Source organism: Acanthopagrus latus, chromosome 3 (assembly GCF_904848185.1).
Source record: "Acanthopagrus latus isolate v.2019 chromosome 3, fAcaLat1.1, whole genome shotgun sequence".
Lineage (NCBI taxonomy): Eukaryota > Metazoa > Chordata > Actinopteri > Spariformes > Sparidae > Acanthopagrus > Acanthopagrus latus.
In genome coordinates this window covers 25,751,082-25,774,461 of record NC_051041.1, presented here as the reverse complement: position 1 = coordinate 25,774,461, position 23,380 = coordinate 25,751,082, and the positions used below count along the sequence as shown (strand labels likewise).

The 23,380-nt window shown below is 41.3% G+C and overlaps 1 protein-coding gene across 3 annotated transcripts in view; it reads right to left on the bottom strand.

Moving 5' to 3' along the window:
* The window catches only part of LOC119017139 (retinoic acid receptor beta-like), a 246,919-nt gene that overhangs the window by 5,479 nt on the left and 218,060 nt on the right, over positions 1-23,380 (bottom strand). For all 3 annotated transcript variants that reach the window (XM_037093589.1, XM_037093590.1, XM_037093591.1), the window contains 2 exons: positions 15,414-15,618; positions 2,815-2,973 (listed from right to left, as the gene is read on the bottom strand). In XM_037093589.1, the coding sequence (XP_036949484.1) occupies positions 2,815-2,973; positions 15,414-15,618 (364 nt within the window). The remainder of the gene's footprint in view (positions 1-2,814; positions 2,974-15,413; positions 15,619-23,380) is intronic.

Sequence of the window (23,380 nt, the reverse complement as noted above, 5' to 3'; positions counted from 1 at the left end):
ACAATGGTATAAGTGGAATAATGCCCTTCAGGGTGTCCATAGTCAGGAATTAATGGACTTTGCATCGTCCATTAATTCCTGATTATGGACACCTCATCGGCCATTATCCCTTACTGAACCACTCCTCTCATCATATTTACTTGCATGCATCAGAAACCAACTTAGCCACTAAGTGGTAGCTTTCAGGGAAAAAATAAAGGGGAAGAAAATGCTACTACAGTATGTCCAATCCATTTAGTTTATCAGAGTTTCTTGCTGTCTCTAACTGCAAACAAATTTGAGAGCTGCATTCACAGGCTTAAAAGCCATGTTTATCTGGGGAGAACTGTACAGTTCTCTATCATATCGATTAGTTGTGAAGTTGGGACATTTACCTGCTGACTTCAGTACAATATATTCATTTTAGGGCTGTCAGGCGATTAAAAAAAATTAATCTAATTAATTACAGGATTTGTAATTAATTAATCTTCTGGGTCGCACAACAGTGCAGGTCATTGACACCTCCGCCCACCTCACTCAGAGGTCGGCACATTTCTGCCTCGTTTTTAGATAGCAGGCGAGGCGGAAATAAGTGTATCCTCCCAGGCGGGAAATCGGCGGACCAAAACAGACCCCCAATTTGCCGGCCTCTGTCTAAAACCGGCGGCTTGGTGCTCTGTCTAAAAACGGCTCATGTCTGTTGTAGTGTTGTGTCGGTCACGAAAGTGTCGTTAGAACGAACAGATCTTTTCAGTGAATGAAGTGAACGGGATCACTTCATGGACTGATTCGTTCCTTTCTCAGTTCAGTTGAGCTCAGCCGCGATCGTGTCGGCCGGGAGTGGAACTGCCGCGACTCACTCAGAGAACTGTCAGGACGTGATTCTCATTCGTGTTGTGATTCGTTCATGATTCACGAACCTACTGCAGTAAGAGAACTGACGCTGAGGACGTGATTCTCGTTCAGGTACTGTGCTGAAAATGGCGCTGTGTCACTCACCCAGGGCAGAGGAGATGATTCACTGTGCACAGAGGACACTTTCACTGTGTAATAATTTGAGTGCATGTATACCACTCAGAGCAGCACTGCGTCTCCCGAACGAACGTGACTCTCAGCAGCTGCCGTCACTCAAGTTTGTGAACATGATTCACGTCCTCAGCAGGTTGTTCGCGAATGAGGGATGCCAGGACCTGAATCACGTTCCCGCTGTGATTCATTCATGATTCGCGAACCTACTGCAGGCAGAGAACTGACGCTGAGGACGTGATTCTCGTTCACGCACTGTGCTGAAAGTGGCGCTGTGTCTCTCTCTCAGCCAGGGCAGAGGAGATGATTCACGTTCAGTAACCGTACTGCTAAAATTAGCGCTGTGTTGCTAACATCCGTGTAGCATCCTGTTAGGTGATTTTACTGTGCACAGAGGACACTTTCACAGTGTAATAATTTGAGTGCATGTATACCACTCAGAGCAGCACTGCGTCTCTCGCGAATGACTGCGCACAGTTCCTCAGTAAGTGAACGTGAACCTCAGGGCTGAGTTATTAACTGAATGAGGGATCGTTTGGCTGCTTATCAGTTCAGGGAGTTGGAGAGCACTGAAGGATTCGGTGAACTAATCTTTTGAACGAATCATTTTAATGAACGGATTCTAGAGATTCAGTACAGTAAAAAGAACTGCCGTTCCCATCACTAGTCTGTTGTCACCCTGCTTTGACTAGCGACACAAGTGGGAAGTGACGAACACGTTCGGACAAGTTCATCGGTGCTAGTGCTACCATGAGGTGCCACTGCCAAGTAGCCCACGGGTCATTCAATGGGCCAAATTTAAAATGCTCACACATTGAATTGCCATTCAGAATCTCAGAATTAATTGCATTAATTTTTATAACGCATCAATTTGCAGTGTAATTAATTAATCTAATATTAAACTGACAGCCCTAATTAATATTGTTTCAAAATTAGCCATGATGTTTTTCTCCATAGAGAGTGTGGCAGGACATGGCCGTCTCACAAAAAGTGTATAAACCTCATCGTGCATCAAATTCTCTTTAGTCCGGCTGACTCACAGTTCGAATACCAGTTTGAATCATCTGTACATCATCTGATTGGTTCTCAGAGAAGAAGTGAAAGGTACATTTTTGGTAAACAGACTGCATTTTTGTAAGAAGAAACCTCCAAGACTGACTTACTTTCAGATTCTAAATATATTTTGTAGGACTCATTCCGCAACTTTGATACTATGTTTGTTTACAATGCCAGCAGCTAATGTTTTGAGTTCTCTGCTGCTTTGGCTTCCCCTCAATAGCAGTGGTGGTCAAGGCTTCAGTGTTTCGAGCCATCTATCTGTCTGGCAAACTATGATTTCTTAAACCATTACAGAAACCATGGGATTATTTCAATCATCTGAGAGACTTTTCTATGTAAGGTAACACTGAGGATTTTGTTAAAAACATTTTAAGTGAGAAATGGGAGATCAGAGTGGGGAAAAATACTTCTGGACCAGCTGCTATTTACAACTCTATACTGGTAGCTGTGACAGCAACTGTTTATAATTTCTCTAACAGACAATTCTGCACACATTCAGGAAGTATTAAGGTAGGTAGCCTTTGAACTTGATCCTAACCCTAACCCTAATCCATCCTCATTTGTACAAATCAATATGTCAAGATCACAAAGACACAGCAGACTTTTTCCCTGCCTTCCAGTAAGAACAGGTTTATATGTTTGCTGTAGTTTTAATATCTAGTCTGTCATACTAAACCAGAGTGCAGCAGAACACATCTTCCCCAATACTGCAATCACATCATGTGACCTCTAAGCTGGTATCCTTCCTACCTTTAGCACTGATGCTGCGCAGGTCTGTGATCTTCATTAGGGTTTTGGGGAACATGTGTGGTTTACTGGGCCGACGCTTCCTCACATAGATTTTCAGAGCCTCCAGGAGCGGCTCCTGGAGCTGGTCCACCTTGGAGGGCTCCTCCAGGTCCTGACGATCTGATGCACATGCACACACACAAATCAAGTCAAATTTGAGGTTCAGCAGTGACAAATCCATGTCTTGGCTTTATCTGATTGAGACAAGCTTTAGGTTAATATATTTATCACAGCATGCAGCCTGGTTTGATTAAGAACAAAGAGTTTATCTCATTATGTCAAATAATTTGCTGTGGTGTAGATACTCCAGAGATTGTTACAATTAGATTGCCCAAGCAGAAAACTAATTTGAATCCTTTTTCTTTAGTAGGATCTGTGATAACTGAGGTTTTATAGCCTCAAACAGTAGACGGGGTATTCAAAGCTATGATTCTATTGAGAGAGCACTTCTCTGCACACAGTGATGATTGAGACGACTCAGTGGTCAAATGGACCTTCTAGTAGACCCCAAAACTTTCTGTTTATATATATATATATATATATATATATATATATATATATATATATATATATATATATATATATATATATATATATATATATATATATATATATATATATATGACATTACAAAACTGTATTGCATGACTAATCAATTGAATACATTCAGAAGAGAAGATTTGAAATCCACACTTTTTTATGGTGAAGTGCATTTCATAAATTAAATTTAAAAGAAAATGGTCAAGCACATCCCAGGAAACCAATTAGGCCGGGTGCATTATTCAAAAATGCAGTACAAATACACTTAAATAAATAAAATTCTGAAATAAAACAAGGCTGAGTCTCAAGTGATGAGAGTCAAAATGAGTACTAAAGCTGACTCAATACAGCAATTCAAAATGAATACCAAAGCTGACTAAATACGGCAATTCAAAATGAATAGTAGAAGTATAAAGCTCTCCGTTGATTCCGATTGACTCTGGTGTTAGCCTACAGTGAGGAGACCCAACCAAGACGGCGGCGACGCATGATTAGATTCTAGCACGCTGTGAGGCGTCTACGCATATTATGTCTATGGAATTGCCACTCAGAATCTCAGAATTAATTGCGTTAATTTTTATAACGCGTTAATTTGCAATGTAATTAATTAAGCTAATTAATGCGTTAAACTGACAGCGCTTTTATATACTATATATAAAACCATTGTATGTATGTTTATTTTTTGTACCTCCACTGTACATTTTCACAAAATTCAGATGACTTAGTGAGGTACATTGTGTCAACTGACTGATTAATCTGTGAAATCATAATCAGCAAACATGACAAAAAGACATAATGATGTGCTGTGACAAAACAGGACAAATGAAGATGTAGGTTTGAGATCTGGAAAATCATACTTCTATACTGACATAAAGACTAAAGATAAATCTGTGATGAAAATTTTGTTGGTTGCAACCCTAATTTAAACAAAGTAGACCATGGTAAATATTAAATGAGATATGAAAAGTTCCTTCAGTTTTTAAAGTGATAATCTCTCAAGTTTGATTGACACTACACCATCAGGCCATTGGGTGGCAATGTGTTCACTGACATGAAACAACTAGACCTGCTATAGAGGTGTGTGATTACCGATGCAATCAAAGGTGTCTTGCACTGTCCATGGATTATGCAAGAGCCTGTGATATTTGCCATCGATGAAAATGGCGTTGGAGGGGAGAGACCAGTGTAATAATGAGAGGTGAAGGTGTGTAACTTTTGGTGGAGGTACAGTAAAACTTTGTGTGTGGGAAGTGGATAGAGACTTGTGTGTTATCTGTGTTACTAACATGAAAGAGTTAGTCATGCATCGGGTGTGGAGGTGGAAAACAACCACAGCAAACAATGCACTCAGTCAACTAACTCTGCCATGACATGGCTGTACGTCAACTCTCTCTCCTCTCCTCTCCTGCCTGAATATGACTGGACTGAGACCCCAAGACCAAGAGAGAGATTTACTGATACTGTAGCAGAATTACAATGTCCAAAAGACTGAGGCCATCTGGCGCCCGGTGAGGGAAAAGAAGGAAAGAAGAGGAAGACGTGAAGAAGATACAGTTACAATAAAGTCAATGTGACGAAGTGAATGAAATTAATAGTTTAATGATTGTAGTTACCGTTGTTGAAGCAGAGTGTTAGCTTGCTAGCTTAAGTCGGACGATAGCAGCATTGTTTAATAATCAATAAACAGCTGAGTCGACGTGTGTTAATGTTACCCCACCTTAAATTCATCAGGGACATTTGGAAAGTTAACATTAGGCCTGTTCAGGTGTTATTTTACCTGTTAGCTGTGTTTTCCTGCATGTATGTCTGTTAAAATGCTTTTAGTTTTCCATCCCCTTTATAAGTAATAGGGTAATAGCAAGCCTTTGGTTTATCGTGTCACAGTTTATGTTGTTAAAGTTTACGTCAGTGTTCAAGTGCAGTTAAAGTGTATTCCTGTTAATACTCCAAACCTTAGCTTTCCCATATCATCCACAGGCAAAATATATATATATACACTGCACTTGCACTCTGGTTAGACTGAATTGCAATGCAATAACAACAAAGTTGAATGAATCTCATCACATTTTCATTATTAGACTATATTAGTCTTATGTATAGCATGCATCAAGCATCTGTTTTGTTCTATTAAAATGTAACATGCAGTGGTCTCATACACACTCTTCTGTTTACAGATGCACTTTTAAAATATTTCACTGCTACCCCAGTGACACAGCATCAGGTGCTCCTGTCCCTGTACCTCAGTACAGCAGAGTGACACAGCATCACTTTTAACTGACTACATAAGATGAGAGTCACAGAAGACCATTTCAAATAAAAAGCAGTTACACATTTCCTAAAAAACAAAGATGGGAGAGTGTCAACATGACTTTTGTAACAGAATCTTATTCAATGCTGAAAAAATCAAAAGAAGTTGGCTGATGTACTCACACAGAAATATAGCTTGCACTGCCTCTGCTGCAAAATGTTTTCTCCAAAACAATGCAGACTAAATAAGGAAGGACTAAAGGACCGGAAAAATGCAAGCCACTTGCTTAAGGTTCCTGAGGACAGCCAGGAGCATAAAAACCACATGGCAACATGGAAGGAGTCGTTTTGCAAAGTGGCTGACAATAGATAAACAAGAGATGGCACTCTGAAGCTGATGCCTTATTTATATTGTATTTTTATCACTTGTTTCTTTCTTCAGTTTTTATTTGGCATGATATTTTTGACTTAAAAGAAATACAATCTTGAATACATACATGCAGTTTCTGTGTGAGTGTATGAACATTGATTGTGAAATTGACTGCGATGAAAGGGGCGTCGGCTAAGGCCTAGGGCACCAAATTACTCAGGGCCGGCACTGGTTGTGCAACTCACAGCTGGGGAGTTTTAAAACCAGGGAACAGCTGATCACAGCAATCAGTCCATCACTTCGTCCGCAATGTCAAGATGAGCAACTGGACAGCCGCTGAGATCTGGGAGATCCTAGTGTCTCCTTGGTCTCTGTAGCTGTCTTCGTTGTCTGCTTGTTCTTCTAGTGGCAAGCTACTAATGGTTGCTACTTTCAAATTAAAAGCCTTTAGTTTAACAAATCCATCTTACAGAATGCAGGAGTGTTATGACATTTTGTCAAGTCCAAATGAAATTAAACAGTACAACATTTTTTTTTTTTTTTGGCAGGTGCAACATACAGATTAGATCGCGAAGGGGAAACGTGGCAGGCAAAAACAACAAACAAACAAAACATCCAAAATACACATTAGGTGTTCATTTTACTTCACTTTGTCCATTTCCTTCTATAGTTTTATTATACAATACATATCTTGTATGCAAATTAGTGCATATTTAATTAGATAATGCATCATTTGCATATTTAAACATACAATTTCAGAAAACTCATAAAACAAAAAATAATTGTCTTAATGTAAGTAATCAAATGGGGAGGTTTCATGGTGATATATTAGTAAAAAAAAAATGTCCCTGGCCTCCAGTTAATTAGCTTATTAAGCGAATTATGCAAATTGCTCAACATGCAACTCTAAGCAACCAAGCTGAATTCATCCACTGGGCATATAGATTACATTTCAATTATAAAAGTTTCTAGGAAACACCATTTCTGGGTCCAAAAAATTGCCAGTAGACTATTATGGCTGGTTAGCAAAAGTGTCTTTCAGGTGATCAGGCAGTTATAACATTAGTTTATGTTTAGTGTACTCTGAAGTGGTTGAATTGGTTTGGAGAAACAACATAACTCATGCTTCAGAAAGGCAGCATGGCAAACATTTTGCACTGGGTATTATACACCAAATAGTTCCAACCAAGCAATCTGATTGGTAAACAAGAAATTTAGAAAGTGCTCAAATCATGACAGCACGCCTGACTCATTACTCAAAATATTACTCCGCCAAGTCTATGGCAACAGTGTATGTCCATGGCAACATTGTAACTGTTTGAGCTGGAGAAGGAAACAGCGGAAATAATAATACGTATAATAATAGGCTACAAAATGGATCTGTTTGTTGTTAATTTTGATTTATTTGGTGGTCTCAGTTTAGATGAATAGTTGGAGGAGGAAGAGAAGAACCAAATGACAAAAAAGATAAAAGACAAAAAAAGATTTGTGCCCATGTCACATGAAGAGCTCAATCAACTGGAATTGTCCAGGAATGAACAAACTACATCCCAATCAACGTCTTGGGCTGTCAGATGTTTTCAATAGTATCTGAAAAGCACTAAACAGGATGTAGATTTTGAAACTATAACAAAAGAAGAGCTAAACAGGATTCTTTGTGAATTTTTTGGGTCAGCAAAAAACAGCCAAGGTCAGCACTACTCCATCAGCAGCTACGACGGATTGAGGGCTGGCATCAACTGTTATGTCAATGACCCTCCTCTCAGTCGCGCATGGTGTCTAATGCAAGACACTGAGTTCACAACATCAAACAATGTGTTTAGTAGAGTCATAAAGTCTCTCAGGAGAGCGGGCCACAACAAAACTGAACATCATGCTGTGATCACCAAGGAGGACCTGGTAAGTTTTAAGAAAGTCGGAGGCAATGAATCCGAACACACTGCGGGGCCTGGTAAACAAGGTTGGGTTCGACATCCAGTTGCATTGTGAAAAGAAAGGAAAGGAGGGTCTGAGAAAACTAATGCCTCAATCCTTCAAAATAAAATATGATTCAACAGGTGGGTTTCTCAAAGATCAGCGTCAAATAGGAATACATATTCATGCATAATCTTTTTGTTATTATGTAGATGTCATGGTCAAACTTACCTGATAATTCCTATGCTTTTGTCAAAGGCACCAAATATGTGATGTTCAGCTTCAACGAGGACAAAAAAAATCACAAAAACCGTCATGAAAGGGATTGTCAAAGCAGGAGAGGTGCAATGTTTGAAGACTAAAAGAATGATTGTGCCTGGTTTCTTCATTTGAAAAATGCATTTCAAAAATCTCAAAAGAAGCCAAAGCTTTCTACCTCCATCCTGGCCAGGAAAAAAAGACACGTTTGGAAGTCAGCCTCTCAACCAGCTCTGAAACATCACCTGCTAAACGGCAGAGATCCCACATGGACTTTATGAACAGCTACTTCAACAGCTGTAATTTTAATGGCAGTATGGAAGTTAATTTCTATAATAGCCCCAAACAGGTGCTGCAGGTTGGTGAAGATGCTGTCACAGAGACTGCTGGCCACTGTTTGACAGTGGAAACACACTTTATTAACTTGTTCTTATATATGGCAATACATTTGATTTTGTATATTATTGTATATATTATACATCTGGAACTTCTTTACAATCAGATAATAATAAGATGAAAATTAAACAAGTCTGAGCTGAGTATTCTATTTAATTTTTTTTTAGAAATGTTATTATTACTCATGAAAATAAATCACAAACCACCTGCCAGCTGCCAAAGTCACATTTATAGAATAAAGTGTCCTGTTTTAGCCGAGAGGGTAGCCTATTTGCTTCGGTGTGAGACACTCTATTGTGACTGCGGTGAAAATGTTTTATAAAGAATATAAAAGCAAAAAAACATCTTTGTTACCAATTTGGCGATAAAAATAAGCTTTTTCTGTTTATCTGTGCAGTATTGATTTAGTTTGGGAAATTCCGAGACCGCGATAAAACATTAACGTCAGCTCAGAGTTCACTCATCTGGGACTAGAAAATCCTTACTGTTGCTAGGTCATTACTTGGGGTTAGATTATTTGCTGTAGTGGTAAACTACGTTCCATTAGACATATGAGTCTACTGACATGACTGATTTTGTTTCAGTTATCAGTCAGACCCCATGTGTTTCCATGGAAACGCGACACACACTCGCAAAAACCTTTAAAATTTGAGGGCAAATTGCCCATCAACATACATATATTTTGATTACACATTTCATTTTTGTTGGTATTAGTTGTATAATAGAAATATTTTAATATTGCTTAATTGATTTCCTGGTAACTCTGTCTACCGCAATGTGTGGAATATTGTTTGTCACTACAGTGACTCAGCATGAGGCACTCATCATTTAACTGTATTGATCAGAAATAGAACAGTCAGGGTTTATTTTGTTGTTTGAATGTGCCATCTTGGTTATCTGACTTCCTCCGATACCATAGCATGCTTGTGCATGGCAGGCTCCTCTGTGAGGAGGTACTTTGTAGGCAGGGTTGCAGCACAACAGAGAGGAAGAACGAGGGACCTGGGAGCTGTACTCATTAAAATTTCTGGCTAAGTCCACTTTTTTCCAATAACTCCAGACTGCAGCTTTATAGGTGTAATTTGTAAGAAATTGCCCGAATTTGAAGGTCACTCTAAAACTATAGGGGCCAGCATAACCCCTTGCCACTGCTCTCTGATGTAGCTATCTTTGGATGTTGTGACTAGCTGCAGTTGGCATCTAACTCAGTTAGCCATGAAAGCTAAATAGCCATATTAGCTGGAGAGTCTCCTTGGACTGCAACCTTGGATGACGGTAGGAGTCACTGCAGGCCACGAGGATCACTGGTAATAGCAGCCTTTCAGTGAACTCAGCTGGACACCAGACTGGGACTAAACACAGCCTTTGAGACTGACACATGCCAATTTAAAGACAGGGGATACAGTACAAAGATGATTTACAACAGCTATGACCAGGACCATGACTCTGAGGACAATAAGACGCAGCATGTTGGGACATGTAAGGCATGCAGTAGGGGAGGAGGGAGAGAGAGTTGTGCATCAGCAGTGGCAGACCAGCAGTATTTGTAGACCAGCACCAGCGTAACTGATGCATGATTCAAAATTAATTTAACTCACAATGTTTTAATTATGTTTACACACTGACTCTTTAATCTTTCATAATTTTCTTTTTAGAACTTTTCTGCATTGTGTTTGCATCCTTTCCTGATGTGTGTGGTGTGCATGTGTGTCCCTACACCCTACTTATATGTACTGCCAGTCGTAAGATCACTGAAAACCTGAAATACACCTGGAAGTGATCAGGATAATTCTGCAACTCCTTCATCAGCAGGTAAAACTGTCCTTGCTCTGGTCTTGTTTTCAGGATTGGATGGACCTAGAAGTCTATTGTCTTTCCTTTGACAGACTTTATTGTCATTCAGTGTGCAACAAATGAACACAGAATGAAATTTTGTTTCAGGGACTCAGCATAAATTAAAATATGAAAGTATATCAAAATAATACTGCGATAAGAATAAAAAAAAAATAATATCAAAAAAGAAGCATATTAATGCAGATTAGTTAAAGTAACATTTTTGAGATTAGATAGTGCAAATAGGTGACAATTGTCACTGAGAATTCAGCAGTCTGATGACATGGGGGGAAAGCTATTAGCCTTATGGTCCTGCACTGAATGCTGCAGAACCTCTTTCCAGAGGCCCGCATGAAAAACAGTCCATGGTGAGGATGGGAGGAGTCTCTGATAATATTCCCAGCTCGGGACATTGGGCAGCACTTGGGAGCAATGTCGTGAATGGAGGGGAGAGAAGTCCCAATGATCTTCTCCACTGTCCTCACCACTCTCCTCTCACACAGTCAGAGGCTTTGCAGCTTACCAGCATACCACATGGACATGCATCTGGTCAGGATGCTCTCTATGGTGCTCCTGTTGAATGTAGTGAGGATGGGCGGGGGTAGGAGTGCTCTCCTTATCCGCAGGAAAGGCAGACGTTGCTGTGACTTCTTGACCTGTGCCACAGTGTTCACAGACTAGGTGCTGCTGACCACCTCAAAAGCTGTGCTGTTGATGAAGAGTGGAGTGTGGCAGGGCTGCTTCTTCATATAACAGGAGTGAGTGTGATGGGCTGGTAGTCATTGAGTGATGTGATTTGAGGTTTCTTTGGTACTGGGATGATCGTCGCAGTTTTGAAAAATGATGGGACTTTTGCTTGATGAAGTGAGGTGTCAAAAATGTCCGTTAGGACACAAGCCAACTGATCTACCCCTGAGCACCCACCCAGGTCCTTTGTCAGGGCCTGGAGCCTTCCATGAGTTGACACTCCTCAGAGACGTTCACACAACAACCATGTCATGGTAGAGTGCCTTTTCATCCTGGTGGGGAACAGATTTCATGACAGAATAGTTGTTCAGTGCCTCAAACCTCCCAAAGAAGTTATTTAGTTCATTTAGGAAGTCCACATCATCGTCACACACAGGAGGGACAATCCTGTAGTTGGTGATAGTCTGTATGCCTTGCCACATATCCCTGGTGTTAGTGGGATCATGGAAGATTTGGATTTCTTGACTGTGAGCATGCTTTGCTAGTCTGATGGCACAGTTCAAATTGGATTTTGTTAATGTAGGCTGACACAGACATGGCATACTCATCTATGTTAATGTGATCTTTGTAAGTGGCAGCTGCTTTGAACATATCCAAGTCAGTGCACTCAAAACAGTGGAAATGTGGGAGAATTGACTTCATGTTGACCTGGTTGAAATCCCAAGTGACAACGAAAAAGTCCTCAATGTGAGTAGATTGCAGCTCACTGGCCCTTTTTACACAGCAACACTGTATTATCTCCACAGCGTTAAGTTTGCCAATTCTCCGCCGATGGTGATTCACACAGAGCCAAGCATCATAAAGACGAACCGTTCTGTAATCAGTCATGATGATGACATCGGTGTGTTTTTAGGTGTTTCCCTGATGTCCCCCCCCCGTCAATCTAAGCCCGCCGACAGTTTATCATATGGATGCTGTTATAATGTGGTGTAATTAAGATCCTGACCCACCAAACATCCTGGAAAGTGACAAAGTTACATTTTTCGCTCCAAATTACACAATTACATAATTACCATCAAACTGGAAGCTGTCTGACTCACTCGCAGTAATCGATTCCAGGGGAAAGTTCACTTAAGTCTCGGTCCAGAGGGCCGACTGTCGCTGTAATTTATTTTCATCATAAACACTCAGTGAGTTAAAATTTTTTGCCAGTGACAGATGCTGTTTTTCAGGCAGAAACGTGACGAAGAGTTGGTAGGATGGGTGGGAGGTCAGATGCTTCTCCACAAACAGCTGTGGTATTTTCTTTCCTATATAAGTTGCCAAAGACAATTACAGTTACAATGTTACTTTTGTTCAGTCATGTAACGTTGCTTTGTGGGAAATTTCTCTTTACTAACTTGAGTGGAGGACCTGTGCAGTTGTTATGCTGTGGAAGCTTCATTAACCACCCAGACAGATGATGTTGAACTTTTACTGACGAACATACCACCCTTAACAAATAAGAAAGGCTGACATATTCTCTTCTGGACTTCTTTTCGTCCAAACTCATAACTTCCAGGTCACTTCACAATAAAAGCTCATTACTTCTTATGACTTCAATATAAAACCTCTTTAAAAGGGGTCACTTCCTGTTAACACAGAACGCAGACTGCACTATCAAACTGCATTACAATTTGCCTTTAACAACATTAAACAATTTCATAACAGCAGTTATCAGACTGTACGACTGACATGCCCCTGCACCGAACCGCCGGTTTATCCATTCACACTGGTTCAGTTCACCAATAATATGGCCCTAATACTACCTCCAGAGGAGTATCAGCCCCAGTGGAAATTTCCCCTCTCACTGCATCTGAAACTTTCACACAGAGGAGGATGTGGAGAATTGGTGCAGAATCCCTGCATGCAAACAGGAGTGTGAATGGGGATACTGATAATCCAGAAGAGAACTTTCATGGCCTCTTTAGTATCAGTGCTGTACACAGTACAGCACACAGTAGTGATGGAAACACAGTAGTGATGGAAACTAAGGTAAACTCCCTTGGCAGATAGAATGGTCTACAGTTTACATTCAAAAGCTCAATGTCCGGTGAGCAATGGCTTGAGACAAACTTAGCATTTATACACCAATTGTTGGTGTCCCCCCTCGGGATTTATTGCTGAGTGTGCAGCTCCTGTCAGCACAAAATGTAGCCAGGCCCTCGAAGCTGATTTAGCCCTCATCTGACCACTTTTTCGAGTAACAAGTAATCTAATGTGTTAGAATTTCCAAACCAGTTATCAGATTAAAGTTACTTATTCAAGTCACTGTGCGTTACTATTATTTTTGTCATTTTCCTTTGTAAAAATATATATTTTTGCTTTCTTCTTGTGTTTCTCGGGAAGTTACGTCACGTATGCGCCAAGTCACGTTTTCAGCACAAGGACAACTCACGTGTAACAGAACGCAGCGACACAAACACAAACAACAATGAAAGGAGGACAGAGATGCTCGATTCGTCGTACACTCTGTGCTGGGGACAAAGTGCTATCATGCTTCAAAAACACAACGTCAAATTTAAAGAAACATTTGGAGTCGCAGCACATTTACGTTTACAGAGCAAGTCCCACCGTTTGGTGTTAAGCAGAGAGCTGCGATCAAAGCCACAGCCTCGACAGGAGGTCCCCAACCACCCAAACAACAAAAACTGGACTTCGGTGCAAAACAAGTAAGCGATACATTGTTTACTTGGTGTTCAGTAATTAATAATCAATAATCTGATTACTTTTTCAAGGTAACTGTAGCAACACCATTTAGGGATGTAAGGAAAATAGGTCTATAAATAGCTCCTAGACATTTTGTGATTTTATTATGCGTACTCATCTATTCTAGTGAAATCACCACTTGCATACATCCCCCATTTGAAACCAAGGAACCTAAAAGAGAGGGAAGTGTCATTGCATTAATGAGTCTTGTTCACTGTAACCAAATGTGGCAGATCCAACCAAATACTGCTGATGAGACTGCACTTACAGAGCAAACAGAAGCTTTCCCAAATTAAATAAAGGGGCAAACAATGTGTCTAAAACAAAAAACAGTCAATGACCTATGGCCGTTAAGTATGTTTTCTCATTTTGTGGAGGTGTTTTTTTTTGTCAGAAGTCATATGTGGTTGCTATGTTGTGTTTTAGTTTGTTTCTCCAGGCATATCTCATTGACTTCAATACAGCTGTCACCACATTTTGGCAACAAAGCAAGACTCAGTCATATAATGACTCTTCCTTTGTTTTAGGTTCCTTGTTTTAAGCTGGGTGATACCATAATAGGGCTAGTTCACATTTTTTGGATGTTTTTAACTAACATTCTGACCATTTCTCACGTTTAAAAGTAATTCGATGTAATTTTTCCTGCAGTCACAGCGGCAAACAGCAGTCACCTAGGCAAAAGGTGGTAATTACATGAGAGTTGCACCCCAACTTGCTGTTCATTTCCAGTGATTCTCTTGAATCACTTGCTTTAAAGTTATCATCAGTAGGTGCACTGACTAAAGAACTGGAAAAATGCAAGTCACTTGCTAAAGGTTCATGAAGATAGCCAGGAGCACAATTGGAATTGGAGGTTGTTTTGAGAGCGGCTGATAGATGGATGAGATAAGCAAGAGATGACACTTGCTGAGGCTGAGAGATAATATGTTTGCTCAATGCCTTATTTATATTGTATTTTTGTCATTTGTTTCTTTCTTCAGTTTTTATTTGGTGTGATATTTTTGGCTTAAAAGAAATAAAATCTTGAATACATACATGCAGTTTCTGTGTGAATGTATGAAAATTGAATGCAAAATTGACTACAATGCAAGGGGCACCAGCTAAGATCTTGCCTGGGGTACCAAATTACTCAGGACTGGCACTCCAGGTGAAGCTGCCAGCTCAGGTGAAGCATCACAGGTAAAGTCAGTAACGTGTATATCCAATATTTATTTCATAAAATTGTACTATTTAAAATAATATACAGTTCATGGACTTATAGACTAGCAATGGGTTGGGCCTCAAAACACTACCAATCATACCATATCTAGTCAGACTGTAACAACTACAGTTTATTGAACTGAAAAAAAGGTATGTTAAAAGCAAGAAAAAAATTGTGTCTTTGTTACTTTGCAGTCTAATACATTATGCAAGGTACGATGATGGATGATGGTTTGCTAATGAATTAGTGCATTTATTCATGCCCTTTACTTACTCTGTGAGATACATTTTTATCTTCTCCTTCTTCCCAATTTTCCCTCCCCCTCCCCCTCACTAAATACGCAACACTCCGCCCCAGCTCACCCACCTCCAGAGATGAGACAGATGGCACTGAGGAGGCCTGTCTCTGTGTCATCCATCTCGATGGGCAGCAGCTGGTTGGCAAAAGTGAACACCAAGTCAGTGAGTGGGCCAAAGCCAGCATTGTGCATCTGCGTCCGGTTCAGGGTCAGCCCGTCTGAAAAGGTCATTGTGTCCTGGTCAGGGGTGTACCTCGTACAGATGCGCAAAATCTGATAAGCAGGGGAGGAAGGCAGAGAGAAGGATTAGTCAGAAGGGATTTCATGGGCAGGAAACTTAAAGAGTCGATTTACATAGTTTAATTTAATAACCAAACTAAAACCCTATGACCTGCTTTAATCCAGAAAATAGAACAGAAGCACAATTTTATGGTACCGTGTTTTCATATGACCTATATGAGTTTCTAACCTTTTGTAACATGTTGTCACTATAGCCTCATTTATGAATAATAAATCATGTACTAAGGCTTTATAAATCAGTTATAAGTTAAAAATCCCTTTGACCATATGATAATTTACCTTCAGGAAAAGAGCCGCACACCAACATCCATTTACTAGCAATTTATTTATAATTTGATATTATAACCACACTTACCAATACTATACTAGTATCTAACACCTAACCTGATATCGCTGTGATGGTGAGGTGTTGTTCCTGGAACATCACAATAAATGTTATGCTTGGATTGCAACTGACCATTTAAGTTTTTGCAATGTCATAGCTTTGCGACTCAGGAAAAAGGACAGGACCCAAATTATTTCCTAAACCCAACCAAGTAATTCTGTTGCCTAAACCTTACCAAACTGCAACAAAGAACTGAAAAAATGGAAATAATAATGCTTAGCTGAAAAGTCATTTATGTTTAAAATGGAATATGAACCTTCAATCTCCTTTGTAAAAGTGCTCCAGATGTGGATATTCCTGTAGGTTGCAATGATGGTCTTGGAGTAACATTAATTATGATCTATGCTGACACTTTTGTCTTATTTGTCCAGCTATGTGATATTTTGATTTCACCACATATCTGTGGTGCTCACTGTATTGAAGATTTGATTTTAAAGCTGCACTAATCAATACTCTTGGATTAACTATGCATCAGATAACTATGTGTCATGTGAAAGTTGCCACGTGTAGTGAAAAATCTACAGAGAACTATCATCAGCGGTGCACTCAGCTTTAGGTGTCTTTTCAGCCACTTTTAGCTCTTTGATTTGGTTTTCTTGGTGGAAATCCAAAACAAAAACACCAAACAGTGGACAACGGTGGCAACTTGTCTTTTTACCTTTTACTATTATTTACATATGATACCAGCGTAACCTATGATGTAGACGTAGACTCCAGAATGAGACTCTATGTTAGTTGTCTGAACCAGGTCTAACAAGTTTCCCATAAAGAGCAGCAGATATAACAAGCACAGCCACAACAATGACCTTCCACACACTCAAAGAAATAACCTTTGGGTCTCCCTGCTGAACTGCAGGTGTGTAACTGTGTGTGTGTGTGTGTGTGTGTGTGTGTGTGTGTGTGTGTTTGTATACACTTAATGAAGCAACGGTGGATGTGAAGCCTACAGTATCCTTTGAAGCTATTTGAGTGGGCTGGCTCTGACAGTGAGTGGCAGGCATGTCTGCAACATGAAACAGAATAAAACATGGCTACTGGCAGTGACTAGCATCGGCTGGCCAGGCCTGCGTTCAGACACACACACACACACAGACACACACACACACACACACACACACACACACACACAGTGTTTGATCTCTCCTCTAATGCTCCCTCACCCAGCCATTGTGCACAATATCTACGCCTTTCACCACAGAACTGTGCTGTTGAGTGGATGTTGATGGCTGTGCGATGGCCAGAAAGTCATCACAGCCAGCCTTCAACTTCTGTATCCCTGGGAGTTCACTTCATGGCCTTGTCACATTTGACAATTATGACTTAGTCAATACAAATTCAACAAACCGAGTAAACTGAGTAACAAATACTGATTGCACAGCAAATTAATCCTCATTTCCCTTGGCATTCATTTATCCATGTTGTGTCTGGAATTGATTTAGGTACTTTCCATTTAAACCTCACAATGATATGCATCTTCATAAATAAATAATTGATTTTGCATCCCCTCACCAAAATGCAGATCATCCTGTCTCCTGTACCACCTAGTCTTTTATTTTGCATGTCCTTTAAGGGCACAAATACCAGGAGTCATTTCTATTTTTTTTTAAAAGCATCCTTTTATAATGGTTAGTAAATAATGTACTCCTACTTCATACCAGAGATGTACAATAAATATTTATCCAAAAAATTAGCAGTTCATTAATGGGAAATGTATGGAGCTAAATTGGGGTCAAATATTTCGTACTTGAAAAAGTAAAATTTGAAACTGAAATGTCAAGTTTTGATATTGAATTTTGAGAAATATATCAGCATATTCAAAATAAAAATAAAGGTACAAAAAGTTTTTTCAGGTTAAAAATAATTATGATCAACTCTGGTAATTCTTTTGAATAAATCATTTATTTTCATTTTTCATTTTCATATGTTTTAATATCCTGTTTCTTTCAGTTGCATGTTTTATCTTTTCAGATTCAGATCTTAGTTGTTTTTTTTTTTTTTACAGTTTCAAATCTTTTTTTCATTTTCAGATCTTTCTTTTGCAGTTTCAGATCTTGATTTTTCAGTTTCAGAGTTTTGACCCTGATCTAGCATGGGGGGAGTGGCATCAGTTGAGAGGGGTGTGGCATCCAGTGGCAGCTGGTGACTGAAAAAATTGGGGAGGACAGGAGGAAAACCAGTCCACGGTGTCATGTTATTTTGTACAAGTCAACTACTTATCCCTACTTTCTTATATTCAATGAAAATTAAGCAATAAAACAATGACTTACAAGACTTTTAAAAAAAACATTTTATTAAATGGCAAAAGGCTGTTGACATTAGGACCATGAGAGAGGCACAGAGAGCAGAGAGGCTGTTGACATCAGGACATCAGGACCATGAGATGTGCAGTGGGCTAATATACAAGACAACAAAAATAATCAATACATACCCCTTATGGGATTCAAACCCCAGTCACCTGTGTGGGAGGCAACTGCTCTACCCACTGTACTACCACAGAAGTCAATATTCCTACTTCATGACAGCACAGGACATCACACTCATCACAATTGCCCAAAACAACTTTGTTGCTGCTCTGTATTGTGTCCCGGTCGTGCTGCTAACGTTAGGTCTGTAGCGCTCCGTGTTTAATACCCTGAAACCGCTGTGTGGTGTACCTCGATGACCTCCTAGCCCATGCTGCCAGGGGGCGCTACAGTACCTCCATGATGTCCTCCAACCCATCTGCCGAGCTAGACTTCGTCTCAACCCCAAGAAATGCCACTTATTCCGCCGGAAGGTCTCCTTCTTGGGCCATGTCATCAGTGGAGAAGGTGTCGCCACTGACCTGACCAAAGTGGCTGCAGTTCGAGAGTGGCCAGCTCCAAGTAACGTTACAGAGCTTCGCAGCTTTCTGGGCCTAACATTGTACTACAGGAGGTTCATCAAAGGCTTTGCCACCATCACTGCCCCCCTGCATCAACTGATTCAGAAAGGCCGGGATTTCCAGTGGAGCAAAGACTGTGCTACAGCGTTCTCCCAACTTCGCTCTGCTTTGACGGAAGCCCCAGTGTTGGATGCCAGCAATGCGGGTGTGGGTGCTGTGCTGTCCCAGGAGGGGGAGCATGGTGAACAGGTCATTGCCTACTTTAGCTGCACACTCAGCAAACCAGAGAAGAACTACTGTGTCACTTGACGAGAGCTGCTGGCTGTAGTCCTGGGCCTTCACCAGTTCTGACCATACCTGTATTGGCAGAGGTTCATCCTGTGGATCCTTGCTACTAAACTTCAAGGAGCCAGATGGCCAGCTGGCCAGGTGGGTGGAGATCCTCCAGGACAACGACTTTGACATCAGGCACCGGGCTGGCAGACTCCACAACAATGCAGACGCTCTGTCCCAGCGGCCATGTGAGGGGGAGAGGTGTGGGTTCTGCCAACATGTGGAAGATCATCACCTACCAGTTCCCAGGATGGCTGCTTCACAAATTGCGGGGGCATCCGACAACAGTGACTGTGAGACCATTGATCCCCAGCAGCTCCAGAGGGACCAGCAGCGAGATCCTGTCCTCTCCAAGGTTCATGCCTGAATGGAGGCCAGGCAACGACTAGAGTGGGCAGCAGTATCGGCGCTAAACCCGCAGGCCAAGGCGCTGTATTCCCAGTGGCCCTGCATCATAGCCCAGGACAGCCTCCTATACCATCGCTGGGAATCTCCAGCAGGCCAACATGAGGTTCTGTAGCTTCTGGTTCCTCGCAGCCTGAGGAGCCACATCCTCAAGCTGGTCCATGGCTCAGTGGGGTCAGGACATTTCGGTGTAGCCAAGACCCTACACCAGCTGAGGGGGCTGCCGTCAAGATGTAGAGCAGTTTGTCCACCATTGTGATGCCTGCACCGCTAAAAAGGGCCCTACGAGGCAGTCACACGCCCCTTTGCAGCAGTATCGGGTGTGGGCACCATCCGAGAGGGTGGGTGTGGACATCCTGGGCCCATTTCACACGACCGACCAGGGGAACAAAATGGCCAGAGGCGTACACGGTCCCCGACCAGAGTGCCACCACCACTGCAGAGAAACTAGTCGACGAGATGTTCTGCCGGTTTGGAGTTCCTGAGGAGCTGCATAGTGAACAGGGGCAGAACTTTGAGGCCAGTGTCTTTCAGGAGGTGTGCCGTCGCCTGGGGATGAAGAGGACTCGGACTACCCCCCTGCACCCCCAGAGTGATGGCTTGGTGGAGTGATTCAACCGGACCCTGGTCACACAGTTTGCTATTCTAACTGACCGCCACCAGCGAGACTGGGACCGTCATCTGCCCCTGGTCCTGTGGTCATATCGGACAGCAGTGCAGGAATCAACCAAGTGCACCCCTGCAGCCTTGATATTTGGGCGTGAACTGCGAACTCCAGTGGACCTGGTGTTTGGGCCCCCACCGGAACAGGAAGTGAGGGGAGAACCGGGGCTGGACTATTACTACCACCTCTGTGAGCGACTGAGAGTGGTACATGAACTTGCCAGGCAGTCATTGGCGGAGTCCGGGGTGCAGCAGAAACGAGCCTATGATCTCCGCACTAAAGGGGAGGACTTTGTGGCTGGTGTGGGTCTACAACCCAGTGCGGAAAAAGGGACGTTCCCCCAAGCAAGACAGTCACTGGGAGGGGCCCTGCACTGTCCTGGAGAAGCTGCCCGATGTTGTGTATTGGGTGCAGTTGCTGTGGAGGGGCCGGGTGGTGGTTCTTCACAGGGACCGGCTGGCACCTTACAGATTGGCCTCAGCCACAGAGCATCCTGAGGAGGGGGAACTGCCTGTTTCACCACCCAGTCCCTGACAGGCTACTGGAGGTGGCCCTCGGCTTACCACACGTCGGTGGTGCAGGCTTCCACTGCACCTTCAGGACTTTGTTGTTGATACATGGCTTGCTGAGGACAGCTAATCCAGGTGGGTGAGGGCAGTGTAGCGCTCCATGTGGACTGTGGCACAAGGACTTGTGGGTATTCTGTTGTTGTCATTGTTTATAGCTAATTATGGTTCATGAATGTGTTTTGGAATAAGATGATGTTTAAGATACTTGCAGGTGAATGCACACTGGTTGTTCTGTGGGTAAATTGTGATGAGTAACAGAGATGACAAAATGTTGGCACCGTGAGTGAGGGGATGTTTGCCAGGAGAGACCCTCTGTCTGTTAAGCTGTTGAACTGTGTGTTAAATAAACAGCTGAACTCTCATCAGAGCTTGCCAAGCTATATGCTGCCTTCCTCTTATTGCTGATCCATTACAGGTCCTCCAGCAGGATGAACGAAACAAAAGTTATGAATTATCTTTTTGACTGCTTCTCTCTGATTTCTTAGTTTTTTTTTCTTTTAGAAATGTGCTTATATTTCCTTTGAAAACGATTCCAATATCACTGCAAACTCCATATTTCTTGTCCGAGCATGGCTGGCAGTGAAACCTGTAAAATACATTGAAGTATTTTTTGTTTACGGTTGTATAAATGTGAGAATGAAATTTGGGAACTGTTATTGGACCAACCTGCTGTCAATCTTGTATTCTGGTTGCTGATCGGTAAGGGAGGCCGTCATCCCTTAGTGCGTCATTTTACGTGTTTTAGCCAATGATGGATCAGCATGAAAAAATCCTAAATGCATTGAGTGAATGGAAGGAGATCCCTCAGAAGCCCTACGTCCTCCTCTAGCCCCCACCCTCTTGCTCCCTGCTCATCTCACTGTTCTGTCTCCTCCGTCTGCAACTGAAGCTATTGAACCGTTAAGTGGATTTTATTCCAAAGAACGTTTTTTTTTTAAAATGATATCTATATCTATATATATATATCTATATATCTATATATTTTATAAATGATACTGAGATTTGGTAATGATTTATTTTAACCACTCTTTCTTAAATGAAAAAAAAAAAAGATCTTCCTCTTGCCTCTCAAAAATAGAGGAGGACCAACCTCCTCTGCCTCTATGGACGAGCCTCCTCTGGTGGCATCATGACAGACAGCTCAACCAAAAGGCTACAGACCTAAATTTAGTCGTCAACCAGGAGATGGTACTTTCAAGGTCACTGTCCTGCCAGATTGATTGATTGGATGTGATCGATGCTTTAACTGAACTGACAACTCTTGTCAATATGGAGGACAACTCAAATCTGACCCCCAGTCAGCACAAAACGGCACCAACTTTATTCAAATTAACAGCATTATCTGTGTTTTTCACGCAGTACGTAGGCTAACATTACTACCTACTACTGCCTTAGCAGATACTCGATGCTAACGTTAGCCTCATGCTTATCTCTAGCTATGACAATTCACCACTTAAAAGATGTCAGAAACATTGTATGTTGTTACAAAACGACCTCTCATTTTGATATTTATCACGATGTCCCAACCTTACTTATCTCACCTGTGTGCTGGGTCCAGCAGGTGAGCCAGCAGAACCGGACATCATTGCCAGCGGACACAGTGCTACGTGGAAATTGGACATTTTAGTACTTAAAGTGTGGGTGTCTGTGTGCACAATCTGGCGTATATTTGTCGCTCCTGTACTACAACTGGTCCTCAGTACTGCCTAAAACAGCTTCCACATCTCACATCTAAACCGCCTTGGAAATTAAAACACTTTTAGCCTTGCAGGATATTCATGCATGGTGTGCAAATGGAAGGTTGTCACCGACAGCAGTTTCATGTGGCATAGCCGAATCTTTTTAGATCCTACGTTCCCTGAAGGCAACATGACAGGGGGGAGCTGTCTGTCATGATATTACGCCCCTCTCAGTTGATGCCACGCCCCCCACGCTAGATCAGGGTCAAAACTCTGAAACTGAAAAAGAAAGATCTGAAACTGAAAAAGAAAGATATGAAACTGAAAAAAAGATTTGAAACAGTAAAAAAAAGATTTGAAACTGGAAAAAAAGAAAAACAAAAAAAAAAACCTAAGATCTGAATCTGAAAAGATAAAACATGCAACTGAAAGAAATAGGATCCCAAATACCAAAACATATGAAAGTGAAAAATGAAAATAAATGATTTATTCAAGAGAATTACCAGTGTTGATCATAATTATTTTTAACCTGAAAAAAACTTTTTGTACATTTATTTTTATTTTGAATATGTTGATATATTTTGCAAAATTCAAGATCAAAACTTGAAATTTCAGTTTCAAATTTTACTTTTTCATGTACAATACATTTGACCCCTAAGTGGCTCCATAGAAATGTGTATTCTGGCTGTCTGCTGATAATGGAATAATAGCCCATGAACAGAGCCAATAATAAGAAGTTTCCAATTACTTTGGAGATCGACACTTCTTGACTGGCAAGATGGTGGCAAGCAGAAAAAAAAACAAAAAACTGGTAAACTTCAGAAACATATTTTGGTT